This window comes from Schistocerca piceifrons, chromosome 3 (genome assembly GCF_021461385.2).
Source record: "Schistocerca piceifrons isolate TAMUIC-IGC-003096 chromosome 3, iqSchPice1.1, whole genome shotgun sequence".
NCBI classification, from domain to species: Eukaryota; Metazoa; Arthropoda; class Insecta; order Orthoptera; family Acrididae; genus Schistocerca; species Schistocerca piceifrons.
Genome location: NC_060140.1, coordinates 882628564 through 882651535, shown reverse-complemented (window position 1 = coordinate 882651535; position 22972 = coordinate 882628564). Strand labels below are relative to the sequence as shown.

At 39.4% G+C, this 22972-nt stretch overlaps 1 protein-coding gene across 1 annotated transcript in view; it reads left to right on the top strand.

Moving 5' to 3' along the window:
- The window catches only part of LOC124789150 (cytochrome P450 4C1-like), a 112379-nt gene that overhangs the window by 46574 nt on the left and 42833 nt on the right, over positions 1-22972 (top strand). The window contains exon 3 of the mRNA XM_047256444.1: positions 14050-14262. Within this exon, the coding sequence (XP_047112400.1) occupies positions 14050-14262 (213 nt within the window). The remainder of the gene's footprint in view (positions 1-14049; positions 14263-22972) is intronic.

Genomic DNA, 22972 nt, shown 5'->3' with positions numbered 1-22972 from the left:
TTTTAATGCAGTATTATCCATACCTTCTGCTTTATTTAATTACAGGTTCTATCACGTTGTCAGACACTTTCTCCCCCTCATAGAGACCTTCAATGTACTCTTTTCTCTTATCCAATTTCTCCTCTGCGTTAAACAGTGGAATTCGAATGCAAAGGTTTTACAAATCAGGATCCTGTTGTGATAATGGGTGGAGTGGGAAACACTATTGATAGGGATAAAGGTTAAATATTGGGTGTGACCCAGTAAAACTAGCATCTGAAACAAACCGTACAAATGTCTTGGTTCTTACTTTCATATGGTATGACCATTTCCAGTTGTTCAGCTTTGTCAGGAGGGTCAATATATAGCTAGGTAGAGGTTCTCGTTAGGCACAGGTTTGGTTCCTGTGGATGGGATTGGTAGATAGGACTTCACTAGATGTGGCCTGCATCTAAGTAGGAAAGGGAAAGGTAAATTGGCGGAGAGGATAGTAAAATGTTTAAGGGGGGATAGCACTGAAACTCATGGGAGTGTCTCTTTTTTGGGCTAAAATCAGTGCCCAATGATTCATCACTGACTGAAATTAAGCACAATGAGAAGCTTAGACAGAACGTTACTGGAGATGTTAAAATATCACAAGATTCTCATAAAACTACAGTGAAAACTAATGCTAGTATGTCACAAGATTCTCATAGAGGCACAGTGAAAAATAATGTTAGCATATTGCATCAGAATATCAAGGGATTAGAAAACAAAGTATATGAAATTTCTGTTTCTTTAGAATATTAAGAAACTGAGGGCGGAGTAGATATACTATCCCTGTCTGGACATCATATAGTCACAGATATGGAGAAGGTAAATGTAGGTGGATATAAGCTTTCAGCACATGTAAGAAGAGACACAATGAAGAGAGGAATTGCCATAAGTATTAAAATGTATCATAGTGTGAAAAATGTAGACACTAAAAAAATTGTGTAGAGCAACATACAGAAGCATGTGTGTGTGAGCTCAAAGTAAATAATGGTACTTTTACAATTGCATCTGCATATAGAACCCCATTGGGAAATTTTCAGCTATGTGGAAAAATTTGGACTCTTTGTCATGCTGTCTGTTGGATAGCGGGAAGAAAATTATTGTGTGTGGAGATTTCAATGTAGATTTTCTGAAAGAGTCCGATAGAGACCTTGACCTTGAAGTATTACTTGGTTCTTTCAATTTGGTGTCAGTTATTGACTTCCCTACTTGGATGGTACAGGAAAGCAGCACAATGATAGATAATGTTTTTATAGACCAAGATAAATTTAATCAAATACAAACTTTTCTTGTTAAGAATAGTCTGTCTGATCATAATGCTCAGCTAGTTATAGTATATGACATAGCTCCATACAAAAATGCAAAAAGTCCTCCAAAATAGTCCAATTTAACAATTGCAAATATTATAGAAAGCTTGCACTAACCTATTTCATGACACCTTTGTGAGTATATTTAAAAACTTTTTCTAAGAAAACAGCGAAAATAACTGTAAGAAAGCATCTAAAAGGGATAAAAATATTGTGTGAACATAAAAGGGAAATGTATCTTATATCTAGAAGGAGTAAACAGTGAAACACTAAAATCTACTGCACTTCATCAAGAAAAGTTATTTAAAAGTCCAGAAGTATATGGATCTTGTCTGAGATTAGCACAAATGATAATAAAATTAAAACAATTTGGAGTACTGTTAAAAGGGAAACAGGGCAACAAGAGCACAGGAACACAGTATTTCTATAAAACTCAATAAAAAGTTTGTTATCAAAATGTCAGAAATAGAAAAATATTTTTAATTAACATTTTTCAGTGTTGTAGATAAAAGACGATCCAGCGGTTCATTAGAAAATGCGAGGCAGTATATGAAAAAGACAATACCTAAGCATTTTGATAAGACTGAAATTCAACCCACACCTCCTACTGAAACTAGTAAAATAATAAATTCACTCAAAAGTAAAAGCTTGCATGGAATTGTGCCATGTCCAATACAGTGCTAAAAGCTTGTTCCTGATAGATAAGTAGGAATCCCAGCCACATATGCAGTAGCTCACTAAAACAGGTCATTTTTCTAGATAGACTGAAATATGGTATTGTTACACCATTGCATCAAAAAGGGGTTAGGTCTGATGATGACAACTACCCACCAACTTCACTTCTCACAGCTTTATCCAAAATTCCTGAAAAAGAAATATATTAAAGAGTAGCATAACATATTTGTAAAAATGAAGTACTAACAAAATGTGATTTTGGTTTTCCCCGAAAGGCTTTTTAACAGGAAATGCTATGTATACTTCCACTGATCAAATGTTAAATGCTCTGAATAACTGAACATCATCCACTGGGATATTTTGTGAACTCTCTAAAACGTTTGACTGTGTGACTCATGAAATTTGTCTAGTTAAGTGTAAGTATTGTGGTATGAGTGAGACAGTGCATAAATGCTTTAATTCATATTTAACTGGAATAACGCAGCAGATTGAAATTAACAGTACAGAGAGTCTGCAAAAATCAGCACAGTCCTCTAACTGGGGAGGTATCAAGAATAGTGTCCCAGAGGGTTCAATCCTGGATCTCTTATTGTTCTTAATATATATGAATGACTTGTCACTCTATATTCATGAAGATGCAAAGCTAGTTTTTTTTTTTTTTTTTTTTTTTTTTTTTTTTTTTTTTTTTTTTTTTGCTGATGATACAAGTATAGTCATCACAACCAACAGACAGGAATCAGCTAAGGAAATTATAAGTGATGTCTTTCAGAAAATTATTAAGTGATTGAAACTTCCTGACGGGTTAAAACTGTGTGCCAGACCGAGACTCGAACTCGGGACCTTTGCCTTTCGTGGGCAAGTACTCTACCAACTGAGCTACCCAAGCACATCTCACGACCCGTCCTCACAGCTTCAGTTCTGCCAGTACCTCGTCTCCTACCTTCCAAACTTCTATTATGTGGTTCTCTGCTAATGGACACTGACTAAATTTTGAGAAAACACAGTACATACAATCACGTACAATAAATGCCATAACACATTCGCTAAATAGACACTATGTGATCAAATGTATCCAGACGTCCCCAAAAACATACGTTTTTCATATTACATGCATTATGCTGCCACCTACTGCTGGATACTCCATATCTGCGACCTCAGTAGTCATTAGACATTGTGAGAGAGCAGAATGGGGCGCTCTGCGGAACTCACGGACCTCGAACGTGGTCAGGTGATTGAGTGTCAATTGTGACACACGTTTGTACGCGATATTTCCACACTGCTAAACATAGCTCGGTGTACGCGATATTTCCACACTGCTAAACATAGCTCGGTCCACTGTCTCCGATGTGGTAGTGAAGTGGAAACGTGAAGGGACACGTAGAGCACAAAAGCGTACGGGCCGACCTTGTCTATTGACTGACAGAGACTGCCGACAGTTGAAGAGGCTCGTAATGTGTAATAGGCAGACATCTATCCAGACCATCACACAGGAATTCCAAGCAGCATTAGGATCCACTGCAAGTACTTTGACAGTTAGGTGGGATATGAGAAGACTTGGATTACATGGTCGAGCAGCTGCTCATAAGCCACACATCACTTTGGTAAATGCCAAGCGACGCCTCGCTTGGTGTAAGGAGCATAAACATTGGAAAAACGTTGTGTGGAGTGACGAATCACGGTACACAATGTGGCGATCCGATGGCAATTTGTGGGTATGACGAATGCCCAGTGAATGCCATCTGCCATCGTGTGTAGTGCCAACAGTAAGATTCGGAGGCGGTGGTGTTACGATGTGGTCGTTTTTTTTAATGGAAGTGGCTTGCACCGATGTTGTTTTGCGTGGCACTATTATCGCACAGGCCTACATTGATGTTTTAGTCACCTTCTTGCTTCCCGCAGTTGAAGAGTAATTCGGAGATGGCGATTGTATCTTTCAAAACGATCGAGCACCTGTGGGGTAGTGGTTACAGGACAATAACATCCCTGTAATGGACTGGCCTGCACAGAGTCCAGACCTGAATCATACTGAACACATTTGGCATGTTTTGAATCGCCGACTTCGTGCCAGGCCTCACCGACCGACATCAGTACCTCTCCTTAGTGCAGCACACCATGAAGAATGGGCTGCCATTCCCCAAGAAACGTTCCAGCACTTGACTGAACATATGCTTGCACCAGTGGAAGCTGTCATCAAGGCTAAGGCTAGGCCAACACCATACTGAATTGCAGCATTACCGCTGGAGGGCGCCACGAACATTTAAGTCATTTTCAGACAAGTGTACGCATACTTTTGATCACATAGTTAGACTTTGAACAGAAGTTTGTTGCTAAGGCAGAATATTCAAAATTTATGAGTATGCATTGATGAGAAATTGAATTGGAAGAAACACGTTGATGACCTGCTGAAATGGTAAGGTTCAGCTGCTTATGCTATTAAGGCTATTGCAAATTTTGATGATAAACATATAAGTAAAATGGTCTATTATGCCTATTTTCACTCATTGTTTCTTGTGACATGACATTTTGGGGCAATTCATCATTAAGGGAAAAGGTATTTATTTCACAAAAGCATTTTGTCATAATGACACCTGGAGCCCACCCGAGACCACTTTGCAGACATTTATTGTAGGAACTCAGGATATTCACAGTAGCTTTGCAATACATGTACTCACTAACGAAATTTTTTATTAATAACCCATCTCTGTTCAAAAATAATAGCGAAGTGCATAGCTACAACACTAGAAGAAGGGAAGATCTTCACTATTCTTTGTTAAATCTGACCTTGGCACAGAAAGTAGTGAATTACGCTGCAACAAAAATCACATTGGTCATTTGCGAAATAGCATCAGAAGTCTGACAGAAAGCCATCCAACATTTAAAAATAGATTAAAAGACTTTCTGAATGACAACTCCTGGTATTCAGTGTTGATTTTTTAGATATGAAGTTGTAACTATAAAAAAATCAATTCTATTGTCTAAAGAAAACTTACGTAAAACTGACACATTCAACATCATGACGAAATGTCGCTTTCATGATCTGTGGAACAAGTATTAATGTAATGTAATTCAGAATATTAACCTTTCGTTGGAAATTCCATCTTTTCGTCTTGGTCGCCTCCCCCTTGGCAGTACTCTCCCAGAGATCCGAAATCTTTTGCCAATGAAGGGGTCATCACGACACTTTTCAGTTACAAGACACGCGACCTGTGCATACACTTCATGATACTCCTTAATGCACTGGTTTACATTGCCTTCTGCATCCTCAAGCTTTTGATATTGCTGATTCTTGCGCCTTTTATGGCCAGTGTCCCAGCCCAAGGGCAAGAGAATGCCTCAAACTCTGTCCTCTCCTTCACCCTCTTCGACAAGTCCTTTGGCAGAATGAGGGTGATTTCTTACTCTGAAAGTCTTTGTCCACCATTGCTGATGATATTTATTTAGAAATTAAGCAGAAGCTAGGTTCGAAACCAGAAGCGGTCATCACGACACTTTTCAGTTACAAGACACGTGACCTGTGCATACACTTCATGATACTCCTTAATGCACTGGTTTACATTGCCTTCTGCATCCTCAAGCTTTTGATATTGCTGATTCTTGCGCCTTTTATGGCCAGTGTCCCAGCCCAAGGGCAAGAGAATGCCTCAAACTCTGTCCTCTCCTTCACCCTCTTCGACAAGTCCTTTGGCAGAATGAGGGTGATTTCTTACTCTGAAAGTCTTTGTCCACCATTGTTAATGATATTTATTTAGAAATTAAGCAGAAGCTAGGTTCGAAACCAGAGCCCATGAAGTTTTGATTATTAATCACAGATTAGAGTTCTGGCATCGATTACTAACCACACACTTTCATCTGGCTTCCCTACATTCACCAGTGGGTTATTATTCTCTTCAACTCTGTTTTGCGCCACCCCATTCCCCCATCTTGTTTAACTCTTTTGATAGGGTCTTCTCCTTAGTAATAGGAACTGGGTTGGGTTTCACAGTAAATGTTGCATGTGGTTTGATGATGAATTTCCACTCATACTCCCTTACTTATACAGGACTGTCAGAAAACCTTTTATTGTACCCTGATAACAGTCAGTAAGTTTTCCTTTTGGACATCAGTTACTCCTTCTAGCTTATTCATTATTTTCCAAAGTGCTCTACCCTGTCGTCCTCAGTTACTTTCCTCTCTTTCATTTGCAGTTCTCATCTTTTTCGTGTTCCAAATTTATGGAGAACTCTCTCCGTAATACCACTCTTTTTCCCTCTCCGTTAATCATTCAAAACCTAGCACAAATTTCTTCCGTCCACTGCAAACACTATGCATCACAATTAATTTGTCCTCTTAAGAGCAATGTATTAGTTAAAATAAAAATATGGCATTTCAGTTTTTGATCGCTATTTTTTATTTTCAATGACCGCTTTCAGGCTAGCTGCCCATCTTCAGGTCTGTTAGTCAAAGTTAAAAATATAATTAACAAGAGAGATACATTTACTGATAAAAATATCGTAGTTTACAAAAAGAAGAAATTTTGGAATGCTTAAATGCCAACATACCATATATTGCAGTTACAGAGTAACTTGTCAGTAAAGAACTATCGGTTCGCTGTCATAAATAAAGTAAATTTTAATCTGTTAAAAGCTTATATCGCAGTTTTGGAGAAACCTGATTGGAGACAGTAAAAAGTGCCCTCTACCTATAAGAATTGTGCATATGTTATTTTTTAACCGTACATATTAATGGCGAATATACTTTTTAATAAAAACAATTTTTTTTGAATGGCCATGAACCGAAATAATTTACACTAATGTAAATTTTTTTATAAGGAAACTTAAAAATATAATTAAAATGTAGATATTCTTTCGAAAATGTGCGTTTCCTCTTCTTTGTATTGATTGGTGGTGGAGAGGGCTTCCCTACGTCAGAATGTATACAACGCCACGCCAAGTCCTCTTCCACCGCGCCCAATTCACCTCGCCGCCAGTACGCTGAAGGCCGTTCCGCTGCAGCTGGTTCTTACTGGAGCGTGCTGTTGCATTCAAGAGTAAGCCTAAAATAGGTCCTTAAAAATCTCATAATAACTTCTGTGCATAAAATCAATTTGTTCATTAAGTAGTAGATCTGGGTTTTTTCTTTGATTAGCGTATATTTCAATCTCTTCGAGCACGTTAAGATAGAGACTTTTTGGAGCTTTATGTAGCACCTCCATTTGTTCATTTATATTACTCACATCATGTTTACTATCTTTTACATGTGCTCCAAATTGAGAGATTTTTAAAGCCCTTTTTTAGGCTTACTCTTGAATGCAACAGCACGCTCCAGTAAGAACCAGCTGCAGCGGAACGGCCTTCAGCGTACTGGCGGCGAGGTGAATTGGGCGCGGCGGAAGAGGACTTGGCGTGGCGTTGTATACATTCTGACGTAGGGAAGCCCTCTCCACCACCAATCAATACAAAGAAGAGGAAACGCACATTTTCGAAAGAATATCTACATTTTAATTATATTTTTAAGTTTCCTTATAAAAAAATTTACATTAGTGTAAATTATTTCGGTTCATGGCCCATTAAAAAAAATTGTTTTTATTAAAAAGTATATTCGCCATTAATATGTACGGTTAAAAAATAACATATGCACAATTCTTATAGGTAGAGGGCACTTTTTACTGTCTCCAATCAGGTTTCTCCAAAACTGCGATATAAGCTTTTAACAGATTAAAATTTACTTTATTTATGACAGTGAACCGATAGTTCTTTACTGACAAGTTACTTTGTAACTTGTGATATTCGCTATTTTTGGCTTAATTAAAACAACAAATACGAGTAGTTAATACTTTCAGCCAGAAGGCAAATACTTGTTTGTAAATAATGATTAATGTATAATGAGGCGTCGTATAGCGACGGTGGAATTTTCTAATGATGTAATTTGTCGTCTTTGGGCGGCAATAAAGACAGAAAAATATACGATCCTTCACTATTTTGTTCGCTGGAGAACAAATGAAGCCTGGAGCGCTAAGAAGACTTTTACTGTTTTTCTCGAGTAAGACGGACGCAGATTTGTGGCGGTCTGATCTAATTATTTTTACTAAATAAATAAAAACGTGTTCCGTCTAAGTTTTGAGTGAAGTGTAGGAAGAAGAACTGTTGTAACTTACCGTGACGAAGCACGAGCGACTCAAGAGGACAATGGCTATATAAAAGAGCGCTCAATGGACATGATACGGACATAAAAAATCTACCGTCATTGTAGTATTAAGCTTAAGGTACGATACATGTTTTAGTTATAATAAATATTTGTTCTGGGAATACTGAATCATTTAGCAGTGCTCATTCCTATTATCTCCTCAGTATTATTTTCATTTTAATTATGCATTTTGCTAATATTACAGACTCCAAGATCAGCAGTCCAATGTGCGTGTTACATTGATAAAAAGAAAACTGTTTTATCGTCTTCTTGCATCAGCTTTAATATTGAATTTCTCTTTGTGTGATGTTACAGTTGTTTTTGTGCCCTTAAGAACTTTCTGGTCCCTTAGGAAATTTTTTTTGTCATAACAATAACTTCACAACCGGGTATGATCGTATCTACGATCATGAAGTAATTAGAAAGACGATAACGCAATTTCTTATTCAACAGCACGCTAGTTGTGACTGCCTCAAGCCACGCGAAACTGCAAGTAAAAACTATTCACATCTCATAATGCAATATTTTATGACAATGGTCAATCCATGATTCTTACGCCAATTGTGATTGATAAAACAGTTAGTTAAATCTCAATTTCCAACTTTCCATCGAATAGCAACATCACTTCTATTTTGTAACATCACAAACTGCAATATATGGTATGTTGGCATTTATGCATTCCAAAATTTCTTCTTTTTGTAAACTACGATATTTTTATCAGTAAATGTATCTCTCCTGTTAATTATATTATTAACTTTGTCTGACAGATCTGAAGATGGGCAGCTAGCCTGAAAGCGGTCATTGAAAATAAAAAATAGCGATCAAAGACTGAAATGCCACATTTTTATTTAAAGAACGATCGCGGAAATCCCATTAAGACAATCACGTCTAGTTTTGATAAAAACAATCTATTAGCTTTTATTTCAAGTAATCCTGGGAGATGTCGGTAAATGAAAGCTACTTACTCCTTTCTCTGATTAGATATTCTACCAGTTATAGCTGCCTAATTTGCCGTTACCTCAGTAGACCTACTTTTTGGACTTTCCCCTCTCCCTGGACTAGAGGGGAGGGCTAGTAATTTACATATTTCATGCATATCACTCTCATCTACAGTGCCTGCGAATCCCTCTGTTCCTGATTATGTACATCCCTTATTAAGCTCTCAAATCAGATAGTTTAACAGAGGTATACCACAGATATTGTATGAACACACGTATGATAAATGCACATCACGTAATCTGTTTTCCTCGTGGTGAGAAATGTCTGATAATCTATTACTTTCTCTTGAAAAGTATAAACTCCTAGTGACGTGCGGTATTTTGCAGAATATGGGAATGTATGACACATTTGAACATTTGCAAATCAATTAAAATCACGAGTTTATTACAATAATCTGAATACTCACATGAAGCACATCAAATATTGTTGAATCAATAGTGAAAGAGCAATGTTCGCGTGTACAGGTAATATCTGCTCTCTGCCAACTCTCTGCAACAGAGCTGGAAGTACTGGCATAGATGACTTGTCACGGTATGAATATGACTACCACGAAATTTCACAAAAGGAAGAATAATTCTGTCTTGTGTTAACATAATCGGGTATACCATAGAGGATCTAAGAACTGCAGCACCTTATCGAATACCATGAAACTATACAGACAAAAGAAAAAGTGGGGGTGAACTAAAGTGGGATATAATGCGACACCATAGCTTTCCCAATAAAGTCGGTAAGTTCAATGACTTCCTTCAAACTGGGTTCCTGCCACTCAGAGAACGTTTCTTTCTGTGTAGAATACTTTGGTTTATTGCTTGGTGATGCCTCTGACTACCAAATAGTTATTTTTATCATATGTGGAAACAAAGGTTGAATCATTGACGCGCAAGGAACTATTACTAAATCTGTGGTAAAACTGATGGAAGCAGACTCGAGAACCATGGGTAACCACTAAAGATGATTACTCAACTGAACATTTAGAAACTGTACGCAACACAAGCCGACAATGAAATTTATCGCTGAAGACCACTAACATTATTTACATCACGAAAATTTTATATAAAGTACTTGATCGAACGAAATATTACGCTCACAATTTGATAGGTATTAAGTCTTAGATACACATGAAGAAACTCAAGTTAATAGGCACGAATTCTGAATAGGCATGGCTGTGTCCGATCAGAACAAAAGCCAATGATACGTTCACTCATTTCACAGTAAATGCTGGGGAATTACTATGTGAATAAAATGAAAAACGTATCCAAACATGTAACTGAAATACCTTAATGAATCCCTAACACAAAATAATTGTTAAAGTCAGGTAACCCAAATCATACTTAAACCATGTTCGGGCGAATAAACACGTATTCCAGCTCGGCGGCGGATCTCAGGGTGAGTTAAAAAAGCGAAAGCCAGCGACCGTTGCCTTCAGGACTAGCTTTGTTTTTTCAGCGGAGTGTGAGTGATCCTCCAACTGACTATATTGGTGAAAGATACAGAAAGGCTCAGGATAGACAGGTTGTACTTTGCCAGACAACTTTGGAAGCGCTCTAATATGTTGGCATTACTCCACAATAAACTCTCTGTCCCATAATCAGCAATCTCAAACTCATTCACTCACACATTCGTACTTACAAGTACCATTCATGGACATGTGAGGATGGCAACAGGTTACTGGTTATCAAAATGAATTCTAAATCCTCACTCTATGCGTAATCCATTTCCAATAACTTTATCAAATAGCACAGAAAACATCTGTGTAACTCATAATCAGGAAAGATAAGTAGAGAAAAATGGAAGAGGGCTAAAATAGACTCCATTCATAACTCTGTCACTTGGAAAGAAAATAGCGCAGGTGTTTTATTCAGTTTAAAAAGCAGAAGCAAGTAATTTTTCCTAATCTACTCTTGAGCTATTTCCATAGTAGGGGGCCTCAACGGCAAATAAAACTGTGAATGCAAGATACAAAAACATCATCAGAAGTCTTTCTCTCCCTACATGGCAGTGACCAAACATTGCTTTAAATCAAATTTTGGAAGCATACTGGACCCTAAAATGAAATATTTACACATCTGAATTTCACAACTTAGTATAATACACACAGCTGACATATTAGCAATGCTGAAATAAAATATAGATAAGTAGACGATTGTAGTTCACTCTTTGTGCCACTTATTAATAGCACACATACATTTATCACAACACATAACACTTGGTTCTACAACATTGCAAAACACACGTGAGTATTATTGTTGATCTAACTTAATTTACAATGCACTTGTTAATGGGTATCACCGGAGCAAACAACGTTGTTCCCCGCACTGAAGTTCTTCAAAAATTCGTCCCTAAAACGAATGTCTCAGTCAGCCAAGCGTTAGAGTGCCCCATGCTAGAGTATTGACATCATCTTGTAGTTCAAATAGCTTTAATCTTCTGTCGCACTGTGGACAGTACATGACACTTCGACGAAATAGCATACTGAATAGTAATAACGTACAATCGTATAGGTAAGAAACAAGTGTTGCTTTGCTTTCAGAATCACTATGCTACGAGATAATTTCATATTGCAATAAAAAACGAATGGTAACAGCTACTGGTAATGTCAATCATTACAGTAACCCACATGCTGGAGAATTAATTTTCTCTTGCAGTACAAGTTTCTCATCTTCTGTTGGTAATGCTAACATGTGCAGTCACACGGTAGAGACTACATGACACTTCATCTAAAGAACATACTGAACAGTACCAAGCGAGGGGGCGCAGTGACTAGCACTCTGGACTCGCATTCGGGAGGACGATGGTCCAAACCTGCATTCGCCCATCCATTCCGTGATTTCCCTACGTCTCTTCAGGAAAATGCCAGGATGGTTCCTTTAAAAGGGCATGATCAACTTTCTTCCGATGGGACCGATGACCTCGCTGTCAGGTCCCCTCCCCCGAATCAGCCTACCATCGATACTGAATAGTAGTAATACACATTCATATAGGTAATATACGAGGGTTCCTACGGTTTCAAAGTCGCCCAAACATTATAGTGATTACATGTCAATTAATTTTATCTTGTAGAACAAAACATTTGTCGTCTTATGCTGATTATCTGAGCAAGCAAGGTAGTGACAGCTGTCGATACCAGCCAAATACACATTCTGAACTTAAACAGTAGACTAACACCAAAAGCTGAGAGTGTTTGTGTGAACTAGATGTTAGCTACTCCATCTTAAATAGTATTCTATAACAAGAAGCTGACAGTGTACATGTGCAGTTGGTGGTAACTACTGGATATACAGTAGGTGACAGCTACTGGGGTATGAGCTACTCCAGGTGTCAACCACTTGGGGAGTGCACCAATTCATATGTGCAGAGGTCATTCAGTATATTTATGATCTAGACTAAACAAGTTGGTACTTATTCTGACAATGTGAGACTTATTCCAACAAGCAAACGAGATTAGTCAGCAAACTGAAACTTATCAAGACTTGTTCCCAGCAGAAGCTGTGTATGTGGCCACTGAGGGTGTCAGCTACTGGGGGTTTCAGATACTGGGTGTGTGTGGGTGTCAGGCACTGGGTATGTTAGATACTTATAATACAATTCAAAGGCCCTTTAATCAATTCCAGACGAGACCTAAAGTCATACCAGATGAGTGTGTGTGTCAGTGTACGAGTGTGTGTTCTCTGACGCGTTTTGGGTCTGGTAATACTGCACGCTACAACCTTTAAGTAATTTATTGGATAAATACTTCTGAACAATACACAAAAAATTCAGATTGATAAGCTACTTTGGAGTACAGCCATAGTATCGACTCTGGGACTACATTGCGACTTCATTTTATTGCCTGCTAAAATATTATGCTGTGGTTGGTTGATCTACGCTGATACTGGCTTCAGAGGGAGCAGGGCTTGCTGCCATCTTGGATTGTGATTACCTGTGCATGTAGCAAATGCACAGGAGATCGGTGGTATCGCAAAGTTCACTACCACAGTTAACTGCTAATTGGTCTGAATTTGCCGTTAATGTGCTACTTAACTCGAACAAAATCCAGGAATCGACATGTATCGACTTGATCTAAGTGTTCCTTGACTCTTAGTTGCTGGGCTCCAGTTTGGAATCAATTAACAGCGATTCCTGACCAAATGTTCTGCATTTTTTAAAGTCTGGTGTAGAAATGATTCCATGAATGTGATGCCTGCAAGGCATGATTTTCCCAAAAAGTTTTCAATTAAAACAAATACGGCTCCAAAGGTGTTAATGCCGTTGCGTCAAAAGCTAATGCTTTTAGTTAGGACTGAAAATTCCATTCGGCGAGAATTTCATACTAACTTTGCCTTCTTTTTCGATAGCACGTTAAGGGACGAAAACATGCGTTCATTTTTGTCAAAGTGTGGTTTGATGCATAAGATTGTACTGTTTTTGTTTTGCGTGATGGTATTGCGGTTGCTGTGCGTTTATTTATCGATTGCCATTTTTTATTTGTACTTCACTGTTGCTATTTAAGTTTTCACATTCTCATTTGATCATCTGGAGATAGTGAATGGAGCTGTGGACGCTAGAAAATGGAGTGTTAAATGGAGAAATCTCAATATTTCCGACATATTCTTCTGTTTGAGTTCAGTAAAAGGGTGACAGCAGAGGAAGCAGCCAGAAACATTTGTGCCACGTATAGGGATAATTCCACGGCAAGAAAATTGTTTTCTCATTCTAAGGATGATCATTTTGACATTAGTGACTCTCCATGTTCAGGAAGTCCTTGGAGTGTGATGAAGGTCGTTTAAACGTACTAATCCGACATTTGCGGTCCCATGAGTCTCAAATTAAATTACTTCCCTAACTTCGTCTACGTCGCTCTCGGGGTTCTTAAACGTTACATGTATTAATCAAGACTGCTGTTGCCATGTAACAGGTACTCGCGAAGTTCACTGGAACATTCAACGAGAGCGGGCGCTATCTGTGCGAGAAGCTGGCGGAGTCTGCTGGGGCGACGATGGACGTTTACCCCATGCTGATGGAATGTGCGCTGCGCACCATGGTGAAGGTCATCTTTGGTGTCGAGCTGGATCGTCTGGAGCCAGACCGAAGCAAGCATTCCCGTATAGCGGCCATCAGGAAAATGTCGGTGAGTCCACAAAATGCATCAAAGGTGTTTACTTTTACTGAAACTCATATACCGAATATAAAGTACTAAACATACAATTTAAATCTGTAATTTTTTGAGCGACAGCCCGTAGATGTACAGCTGTTTTATATTGTGCAACAGTTACAATATGTCGGCAGTCAAATGTGTCGATATCGTCAGGTGCGCTGCGCTGACGAGGATGGCCAACTTACACTGAGGTGAAAGAAGTTGCTGGGTAGCGATATGCACATATACATGTGGCGGTAATAATGCTTACAGAAGCTATGAAAGGGCAGTGAGTTAGAGGGACTGTCATTAGTACTCCGGTGGTTCATATAAAAAAGTTTCCAACGTTATTATGGTCATATGACGAGAATTAACGGACTTTGAATGGGGAATGGTAGTTGTAGCTAGACGCATGGGACATTCCATTTCGGAAATCGTTTGGCAACTCCATATTCCGATATCCACAGTGTCAAGAATGTGCCACGAATATTACCTCTCACCACGGATGACACAGTGGCCAACAGCCTTCACTTAACGACCGAGAGCAGCAGCATTTGCGTGGAATTGTCAGTGCTAAAAGAGAAGCAACACTGCTTGAAATAACCACAGAAATCAATCTGGGACGTACGACGAACGTATACGTTAGGGTAGTGTGGCGAAATTTGACGTTAATGGGCTATGGCAGCAGAGGACAGGCGCGAGTGCATTTTATAACAGCACAACATCGCCTGCAGACCCTATCGGTTGGATTTCAGACCGCTGGAAAACCATGGCTTTGTCAGATGAGTCTCGATTTCAGCTCGTAAGAGCTGATGGTAGGGTTCGAGTGTCATGCAGAAGCCGGAAGGACATGGACTCAACTTGTCAACAGGGCAATGCGCAAACTGGTGGTGATTCCATAATGCTGTGACTGTGTTTACATGACATGGGGTGGGCACTCTGGTCCAACTGAACCGATCATTGACTGGAAATGGTTATGTTCGGCTGCTCGTCGTCTTGATGTTTCCAGACAACGGTAGTTTTTTTATGTATGAGGATGCGCTATGTCACCAGGTCACAATTGTTCGAAATTGAATTGAACAATATTGCGGACAATTCGAGCGAATGATTTGGCCACCTAAGTCACCCGATAAGAATCCTGTCGAGCATTTATGGGACATAATCGAGAGGTCAGTTCGTGCACACAATCGCGCACCAGTAACACTTTCGCATTTATGGGTGGTTATTGAGGCAGCATGGTTCAATATTTCTGCTGGGGACTTCCAACGAGTTTTTGAGCGCCTGCTACGTCGAGTTGCTGTAGTAGGCCGGGCGAGAGGACATGAGACACGATGTTAGAAGGTATCCCGGTGTATATCCCTCCTCCCCAGGAGCTGTTCTCTACACGGTCCGCGCCTGAGAATGCCTGTCGGCGAGCGAGGAGTTGATTGCGTCGGTGTCTGTAGCATGCGACGCGCGGCACGGTAGCGCGGTTTTGCTCCGTCCGCCATGGCCGCAATAACGTTGTGTTTCCCCAGTGTCTTCTTAATTAGAGGCATGTTCGTTCGCAAGCCTTGCTGAGATTACAGGTGCAGTTCTGGTTAATGAGACTTTAACAATATTTGTTATGTTGGGCCTTCAGCTGACATTAATTTCAATGAATAATGAAAAGCGACTCAGCTGTATTTTTACACACTTATTGTGTTTCTTTGAAAATCTTCAGGTTGCCTGCAGTTAAACAAAACAGGAAATTACGATTAAACTATGTCATTTAGACTGGCAATGGCAGGGAAAGCGTTTCTGAAGAAGAGAAATTTGTTAACATCGAGTATAGATTTAGATGTCAGAAAGTCGTTTCTGAAAGTATCTGTGTGGAGTGTAGCCATGTATCGAAGTGAAACATGGACGATAAATAGTTTGGACAAGAAGTATTGTCTTCTTGTCTAAAGCTTCTATTCTGAAGCTTTCGAAGTGTGGTGCTACAGAAAAACGCTGAAGATTAGATGGGTAGGCCACATAACTAATGAGGAGGTGTAACTCTTCAGGCTTTCCCGGCGAGATCTTCACATGTAAAATAATCGGGTCTACTGCCAGAGCGACACAAACATCCGATAATGAGGAGGTACTGAAAAGAATTGGGGAGAAGAGGAGTTTGTGGCACAACTTGACTAGAAGTTGGTAGGACATGTTCTGAGGCATCAAGGAATCACCAATTTAGTATTGGTTCAAATGGTTCAAATGGCTCTAAGCCCTATGGGAGTCAACATCTGAGGTCATCAGTCCCCTAGAACTTAGAACTACTTAAACCTAACTAACGTAAGGACATCACACACATCCATGCCCGAGGCAGGAGTCGAACCTGCGACCGTAGCGGTCACGCGGTTCCCAACTGAAGGACATCACACACGTCCATGCCCGAGGCAGGAGTCGAACCTGTGACCGTAGCGGTCACGCGGTTCCAAATTGAAGCGCCTAGAACCTCACGGCCACACCGGTCGACCAATTTAGTATTGGAGGGCAGCGTGGAGAGTAAAAACCGTAGAGGGAGACCAGGAGATGAATACACTAAGCAGATTCAGAAGGATGTAGGTTGCAGTAGATACTGGGAGATGAAGAAGCTTGCACAGGATAGAGTAGCATGGAGAGCTGCATCAAACCAGTCTCAGGACTGAAGACCACAACAACAATAAGATGTCATTTTAAAGAAAAAAATATAAGTAAATTGCATAATCACTCACCGTCATTTTGTGTGAGCACATTTAGCGTTTGTGTGCAGTTGGTTCATATTTGCAATTGATTACTGAGCGTTTTAGTCATCTACGTCAGTGCAGCCTTTTAGAAGTTTTGCCATCTGTCCCTTTATTGTACACACATGTATAAAATTAAGCCCAGCTTGCTGTTATCAGTTCTTTTATTCTGCAGTCATTATCACTTTGTATAATCACAATTACGGCTTGTGTCGTGCTATATCTCACTACTGTACAGTGAATTGTGTAATAAGTCGCACGACGATATAGATCTAATGATGATACAGCTTTGCGTAACCAATTGTCTATGTTCTCTTGCATTGTAGCTAACATGAAACAGGTCGTTTGCAATTTTATTAGCAGCATACAGTAAAGACAAGTTTGGTTGCCTTAGCACTTTTACATTTTTTAAAGACAACGAATCTCTTGTGACAAAGTTACTGATAGTGTATAATCGTTCTGTGAGATCAAAATTATTGTTTCAGATTCACAGGATGAACGTCAATGAAACCGACAAACCGCAGGGACGGATTCGCGACAGGAAAATGGGGGAAAAGGTCATACGAATTTGTGTCGGGAAACGCTTCGTTGCCACGGTAGATGGCACAGGCGAATAGGAGTCCCTCTGACCACATGCCATGCGAACCGGCATCATTTTTGTCTTTTGTCATAAGTACTAGGTACGTAATTAACAAGTAACGTATTTTCAAATTAATTAAAAGTTAATCTGTTACTCGAAAATTTAACTTCGTCAGTTAACGATTAACGAACTAACGGTCTTGTGTCCAGTCACAGTAAAAAGGCAATTGCTGCCTCTTCCTTCATGTCTTCGTCCGCCTGCACAGGTTGAACTGTAATTGTGAGGCACAGAACGCGCGTAATATGCCATTACGACTAACCGTTTTTTCGGGACACAACTCTGAAGTACTCCAATTCCCGAGGCAGACGCTCAACATCTGCGATGGTGAGCACTATATGTACCAGTGTTTTCAGTACCCCATTCCTCTTTGCTCTGTAATGGCACATGCAATGACTAACGTAACGGAATACGGCTGTGCGAGGATTTCGGCATAAGCTTCCAAATACTGAGACAGCGACGGTAGAGAAGTCATCGAAATACCCATCAGGAGCAGTCTCATCAACTGGGACTCGGTCAAAAGTCTGAGGAAGGCTTCAGAATCAGCACTGGTCTAACTAAGATGACACCCAGCAGACACAACATTCTGGCGGAGAAGGCGGGCAGATTAGCAGCACTGAAACCGGGGAGCTCTGCCAGGCGTTGCAGACAAGACGTCGACGCGACCGCCCCCTCGGACGCCTAACACGCGCTTTCAGGCGCGCACTGCGTAGGGGCAACACCGACTCAAAGGAAGGCCTCGGCGCTTGTTGGTGACGTCACGTCAGCTAGGCACGGCGAACGCCACGTCTGTTGCAGGCAGAAATGCCTGGGCGTGCTTTTCACTATAAATTTCTTATTTTAGGACAAAATGTTTGGTATTGTTTTGGATTCTGCAGTTTTATTTAGATGAAAGATTTTCTCACTATCGTAAAGCTACAAATGAAGATCATAGTTCTGTATTACCGAATCCTGTCAAAACAAACGTAGATCAATATGAGAAGATGCTTTGCCCCATTGCAAGCTACGGAAATTTTACATTCACGTAACAATATTTACTTGATCCATTTTGCTATCGAACCATATCCCAACCCCCTTACAATGAACTCGTTTCTTTTATTTATTTATTTATTTTCGTTTGACATTGTCACTGGAAATGTGAACTAATTTACATGTGTAAATGTCCAACTGTTGCCCATCATTAGATTACAGTCGTTTTCAACGAATGGAATTCTAAAGAGGACACAAAATAGCTTCATACATCGGAAATACTGCTGAGCTTAAACTTTTTTAAACAAGCACATTAGAAAAGATAAATATTCCCCTCTTGCAACCGAAAGAAGAAACTTTATAAGATAAAAAAAATTATTTGATAAAACAAGTATCTCTCTTTTGCCTCTCCTTCTGTCCCCCACCCCCTCCCCCAACGTGTACAATCGCAAGATATTTTATTAACATTCAGTGCTCCTCACCCCATAGTCCACCAACATACCTAAAAAAGAGCACCAATATATTCACAGTTTCTTGTAAAACCAACCCAGTACAAATATAACTTCCTCAGATTTACAAATAAGGTAAAGAACCACGAATTCTGTTGCTTCTGGACCATGAAGTTGTTTTTGCATGTCAATCCTTAAAACAGGTGGAAATTTGAGTTCAGGAGTACACTATTTGTTAAGAAGTGTAATGAATTGCACAATTAATTCATTGCAGAAATCTCTCCGAACAATGTGTGTTGGTCAACTACCGCCAATAGTTTCACATTTTCCTGTGTCACAGAGGGAGACACCACCATTATGAGTATGCCTGCAACAGACCTGGCGTTCGCCGTGCCTAGCTGACGTGACGCCACGAATAAGCGCTGAGGCCTTCCTTTGAATCGGTGTTGGTAGGGGTCGGCTCTCATTCACCACAGAAACATCCTACACTGTCGTATTTCCAACGCGTCTACGTCTCACTTAACCCCTTCGAATATTGTTTGCGGTCTTCAGTCTGAAGACTGGTTTGATGCAGCTGTCCATGCTGCTCTGTCCTGTGGAAGCCTCTTCATCTCTGAGTAACTACTGCAACTTACATCCTTCTGAATCTGTTTAGTGTATTCATCTCTTGGCCTTCCTCTGTCATGTTTACCTCCCCACACTTCTCTATAGTACTAAAATGGTGATCCCTTGACGTCTCAGAATTTGCTCTTCCAACGGATCCCTTCTTCTAATTAGGTTCTGCCACACATTTCTTTTATTCCCAAATACATTCAGTACCTCCTCAGAGATAAGTAAACTACCGATCTAATCGTAAGCATTATTCTGTAGCACCACATTTCAAAAGCTCACCTCTTGCCTAAATTGTTTATCGTCCGAGTTTCACTTCCATGCTTGGCTGCACTCGATACAAACACAATTAGAAAAGACTTCGTAGCACTTACATTTATATACTATCAAAAACAGTCTTGATCACAATTTATTTAATACGGTGCCCGGTTTCGACCACTACTGTGGTCATCTTCAGACCTACAAGTCGTATACAAAGCTTTAATTAGAGGGCTACATACATTAAAGAAAATACATGGAGTTATAAAGATATAAAACGATGAATTACCAATGAGTAAGAACCTCCTTCTGCTGGAGAATCACTACTGGAGAAAACAGTGCACATCTTACTATATATAATGGAGGCTCCGCCCACTTCTGACGGAATGATGTTATTACTAAGCAATGGGTAATAGGTCGAATAACAATGTAAAAATTCTTAGTTACAAGAACACCGTCAAGAAATAAAAATAAACACACACTAAACTTAGCTTTTTTAACAGCTATTGTCAATTAAGAAGCATTAAAAATATTCTCAAGGCCTGTTAGTGGTGGTGGTTGGTGGTGGTTAGTGTTTAACGTCCCGTCGACAACGAGGTCATTGGAGACGGAGCGCAAGCTCGGGTTAGGGAAGGATTGGGAAGGAAATCGGCCGTGCCCTTTCAAAGGAACCATCCCGGCATTTGCCTGGAACGATTTAGGGAAATCACGGAAAACCTAAATCAGGCTGGCTGGAGACGGGATTGAACCGTCGTCCTCCCGAATGCGAGTGCAGTGTGCTAACCACTGCAGGCCTGTTCGTGAACCATTTGGAACCTCTGGTTCCCATGGTGAAGTTGGACGCCGTTCCAAAGATGAGGCAGCAGGCTTCTTTCCACTGAAGTTGTTGTATAGTCGATAGGCAAACTAGTGTTTGCCATGGTGAAGATAAACGCCAGTGCAAAGATGTGACAACAGGCTTCTTTCTAACGCAGTTGTTGCGAAAGTGGAATGGCAAAGACTGTCACGTCAGACGATGTACTATTGAGCAGCAACATGTCTTTATTGAATCGATTTTCAATGAGTAGGCTGCAATAATCGCTAACTGACACGTGTAGTACATGCTGAGTTAAATAGGTTGATATGTTAAAAAATTACAAGAAACAAATGATGCTGTTATAAATTCCAAGAAGAGATTTACAAAAATGACACAAATGGAAGCTATTTCAGATAAAATAAATAAATTATTTAAGAATACAAGCGTGACAATAGAAATTAAAACCAATAACCCACTACACATAAAAACTGAAACACAATTGGGGAATCAAATATACACCAAAAGTCAGGCATTTACAAGATACTATGTAATAACTGCGAGAAATAGTATATTGGCCAAACTGGCCGTAACTTTCTAACACGTTTTAAGAAACATACTACTGGTACTGCCCGTACCAAATCAATATTTGGTCAACATCTTGGTGGATACAATCATTTTGAGGGTTGCACTTCTAACAATTTGAAAATATTACATACTGCTAAATACTTTAGAAGAAATTGAAATCTTTTCACTTCACAAAAGTAATCCGTTATTTGTTTTAAACGAGCAACTTCAATTCAAAGACAAACATTTCTTTGATCTTTTCGATGATCTGCTTCAGAATGTTCACTCTTCTACCCTTCGTTTTTAAAATTATTAAGACTTTTAGGAAATATTTTATCTTTACTTTGTAATTTTATTTCAGCAAACATTGTTTTATGACTGATTATCTATTTTTAGAATATTTGCTTATATGCTTTTAGACTGTATAGTGCTATTTCACATCCCTTTAAATTTGAAACTACGTCTCACAGTATTATAATTCTAAATTCCTTCCATTTTCATTATTTTTATTTGTTTATAAGACTGGCATGCAACATAAGTAACAGTAATGACTAATTAAATGTAATTAAAAAAATTGGAATCTACGTACGAACTTCATAAACAATATTTCATAAATATGCACAACTACTGTTCCCTCTCTATTTTTTTCTCTTAGTATTGATCTGTAAGAATTATTATGTAATCTATGTGAATGAAAGTCTCTTATTACACCGGTAAATCGTACCTGTACAGCATGTACTACACATGTCAGTTAACGATTATTGCAGCCTACTCATTGAAAATCGTTTCAATAAAGACATGTTGCTGCTCAATAGTACATCGTCTGACGTGGCAGTCTTTGCCATTCCACTTTCGCAACAACTGCGTTAGAAAGAAACCTGCTGTCACATCTTTGCACTGGCGTTTATCTTCACCATGGCAACCACTAGTTTGCCTATCGACTTTACAACAACTTCAGTGGAAAGAAGCCTGTTGCCTCATCTTTGGAACGGCGTCCAACTTCACCATGGGAACCAGAGGTTCCAAATGGTTCACTAACAGGCCTTGAGTGGGCAACCCATGTACTGTCAAAACGAAGTTCGTTAATCCTGCATGATGAATATTTGTAACGCTTCTTAATTGACAATAGCTGTTAAAAAAGCTAAGTTTAGTGTGTGTTTATTTTTATTTCTTGACATTGTTCTTTTAACTAAGAAATTTTACATCGTTATTCGACCTATAACCCATTGGTTAGTAATAACATAGATTCCGTCATAAGTGGGTGGAGCCTCCATTATATATAGTAAGACATGCACTGGCTTCTCCAGTAGTGATTCGCCAGCAGAAGGAGGTTCTTACTCATGGGTAATTCATCGTTTTATATCTTTATAACTTCATATATTTTCTTTAATGTATGTAGCCCTCTAATTAAAGCTTTGTATACGACTTGTAGTTCTGAAGATGACCACAGTAGTGGTCGAAACCGGGCACCGTATTAAATAAATTGTGATCAAGACTGTTTTTGATAGTAAATATTTGTAACACGCTGATCACTGTCACTCCCATAATGTATTCAAAAGTAACTTACATTTCTATTCGATGACAATAAATTTCTCTTCTTCAGAAACGCTTTCCTTGCTATTGTCAGTGTACATTTTGTACCCTCTCTACTTTGTCCGTCATCAATTATTTTGTTGCACAAATAGCAAAACTCATA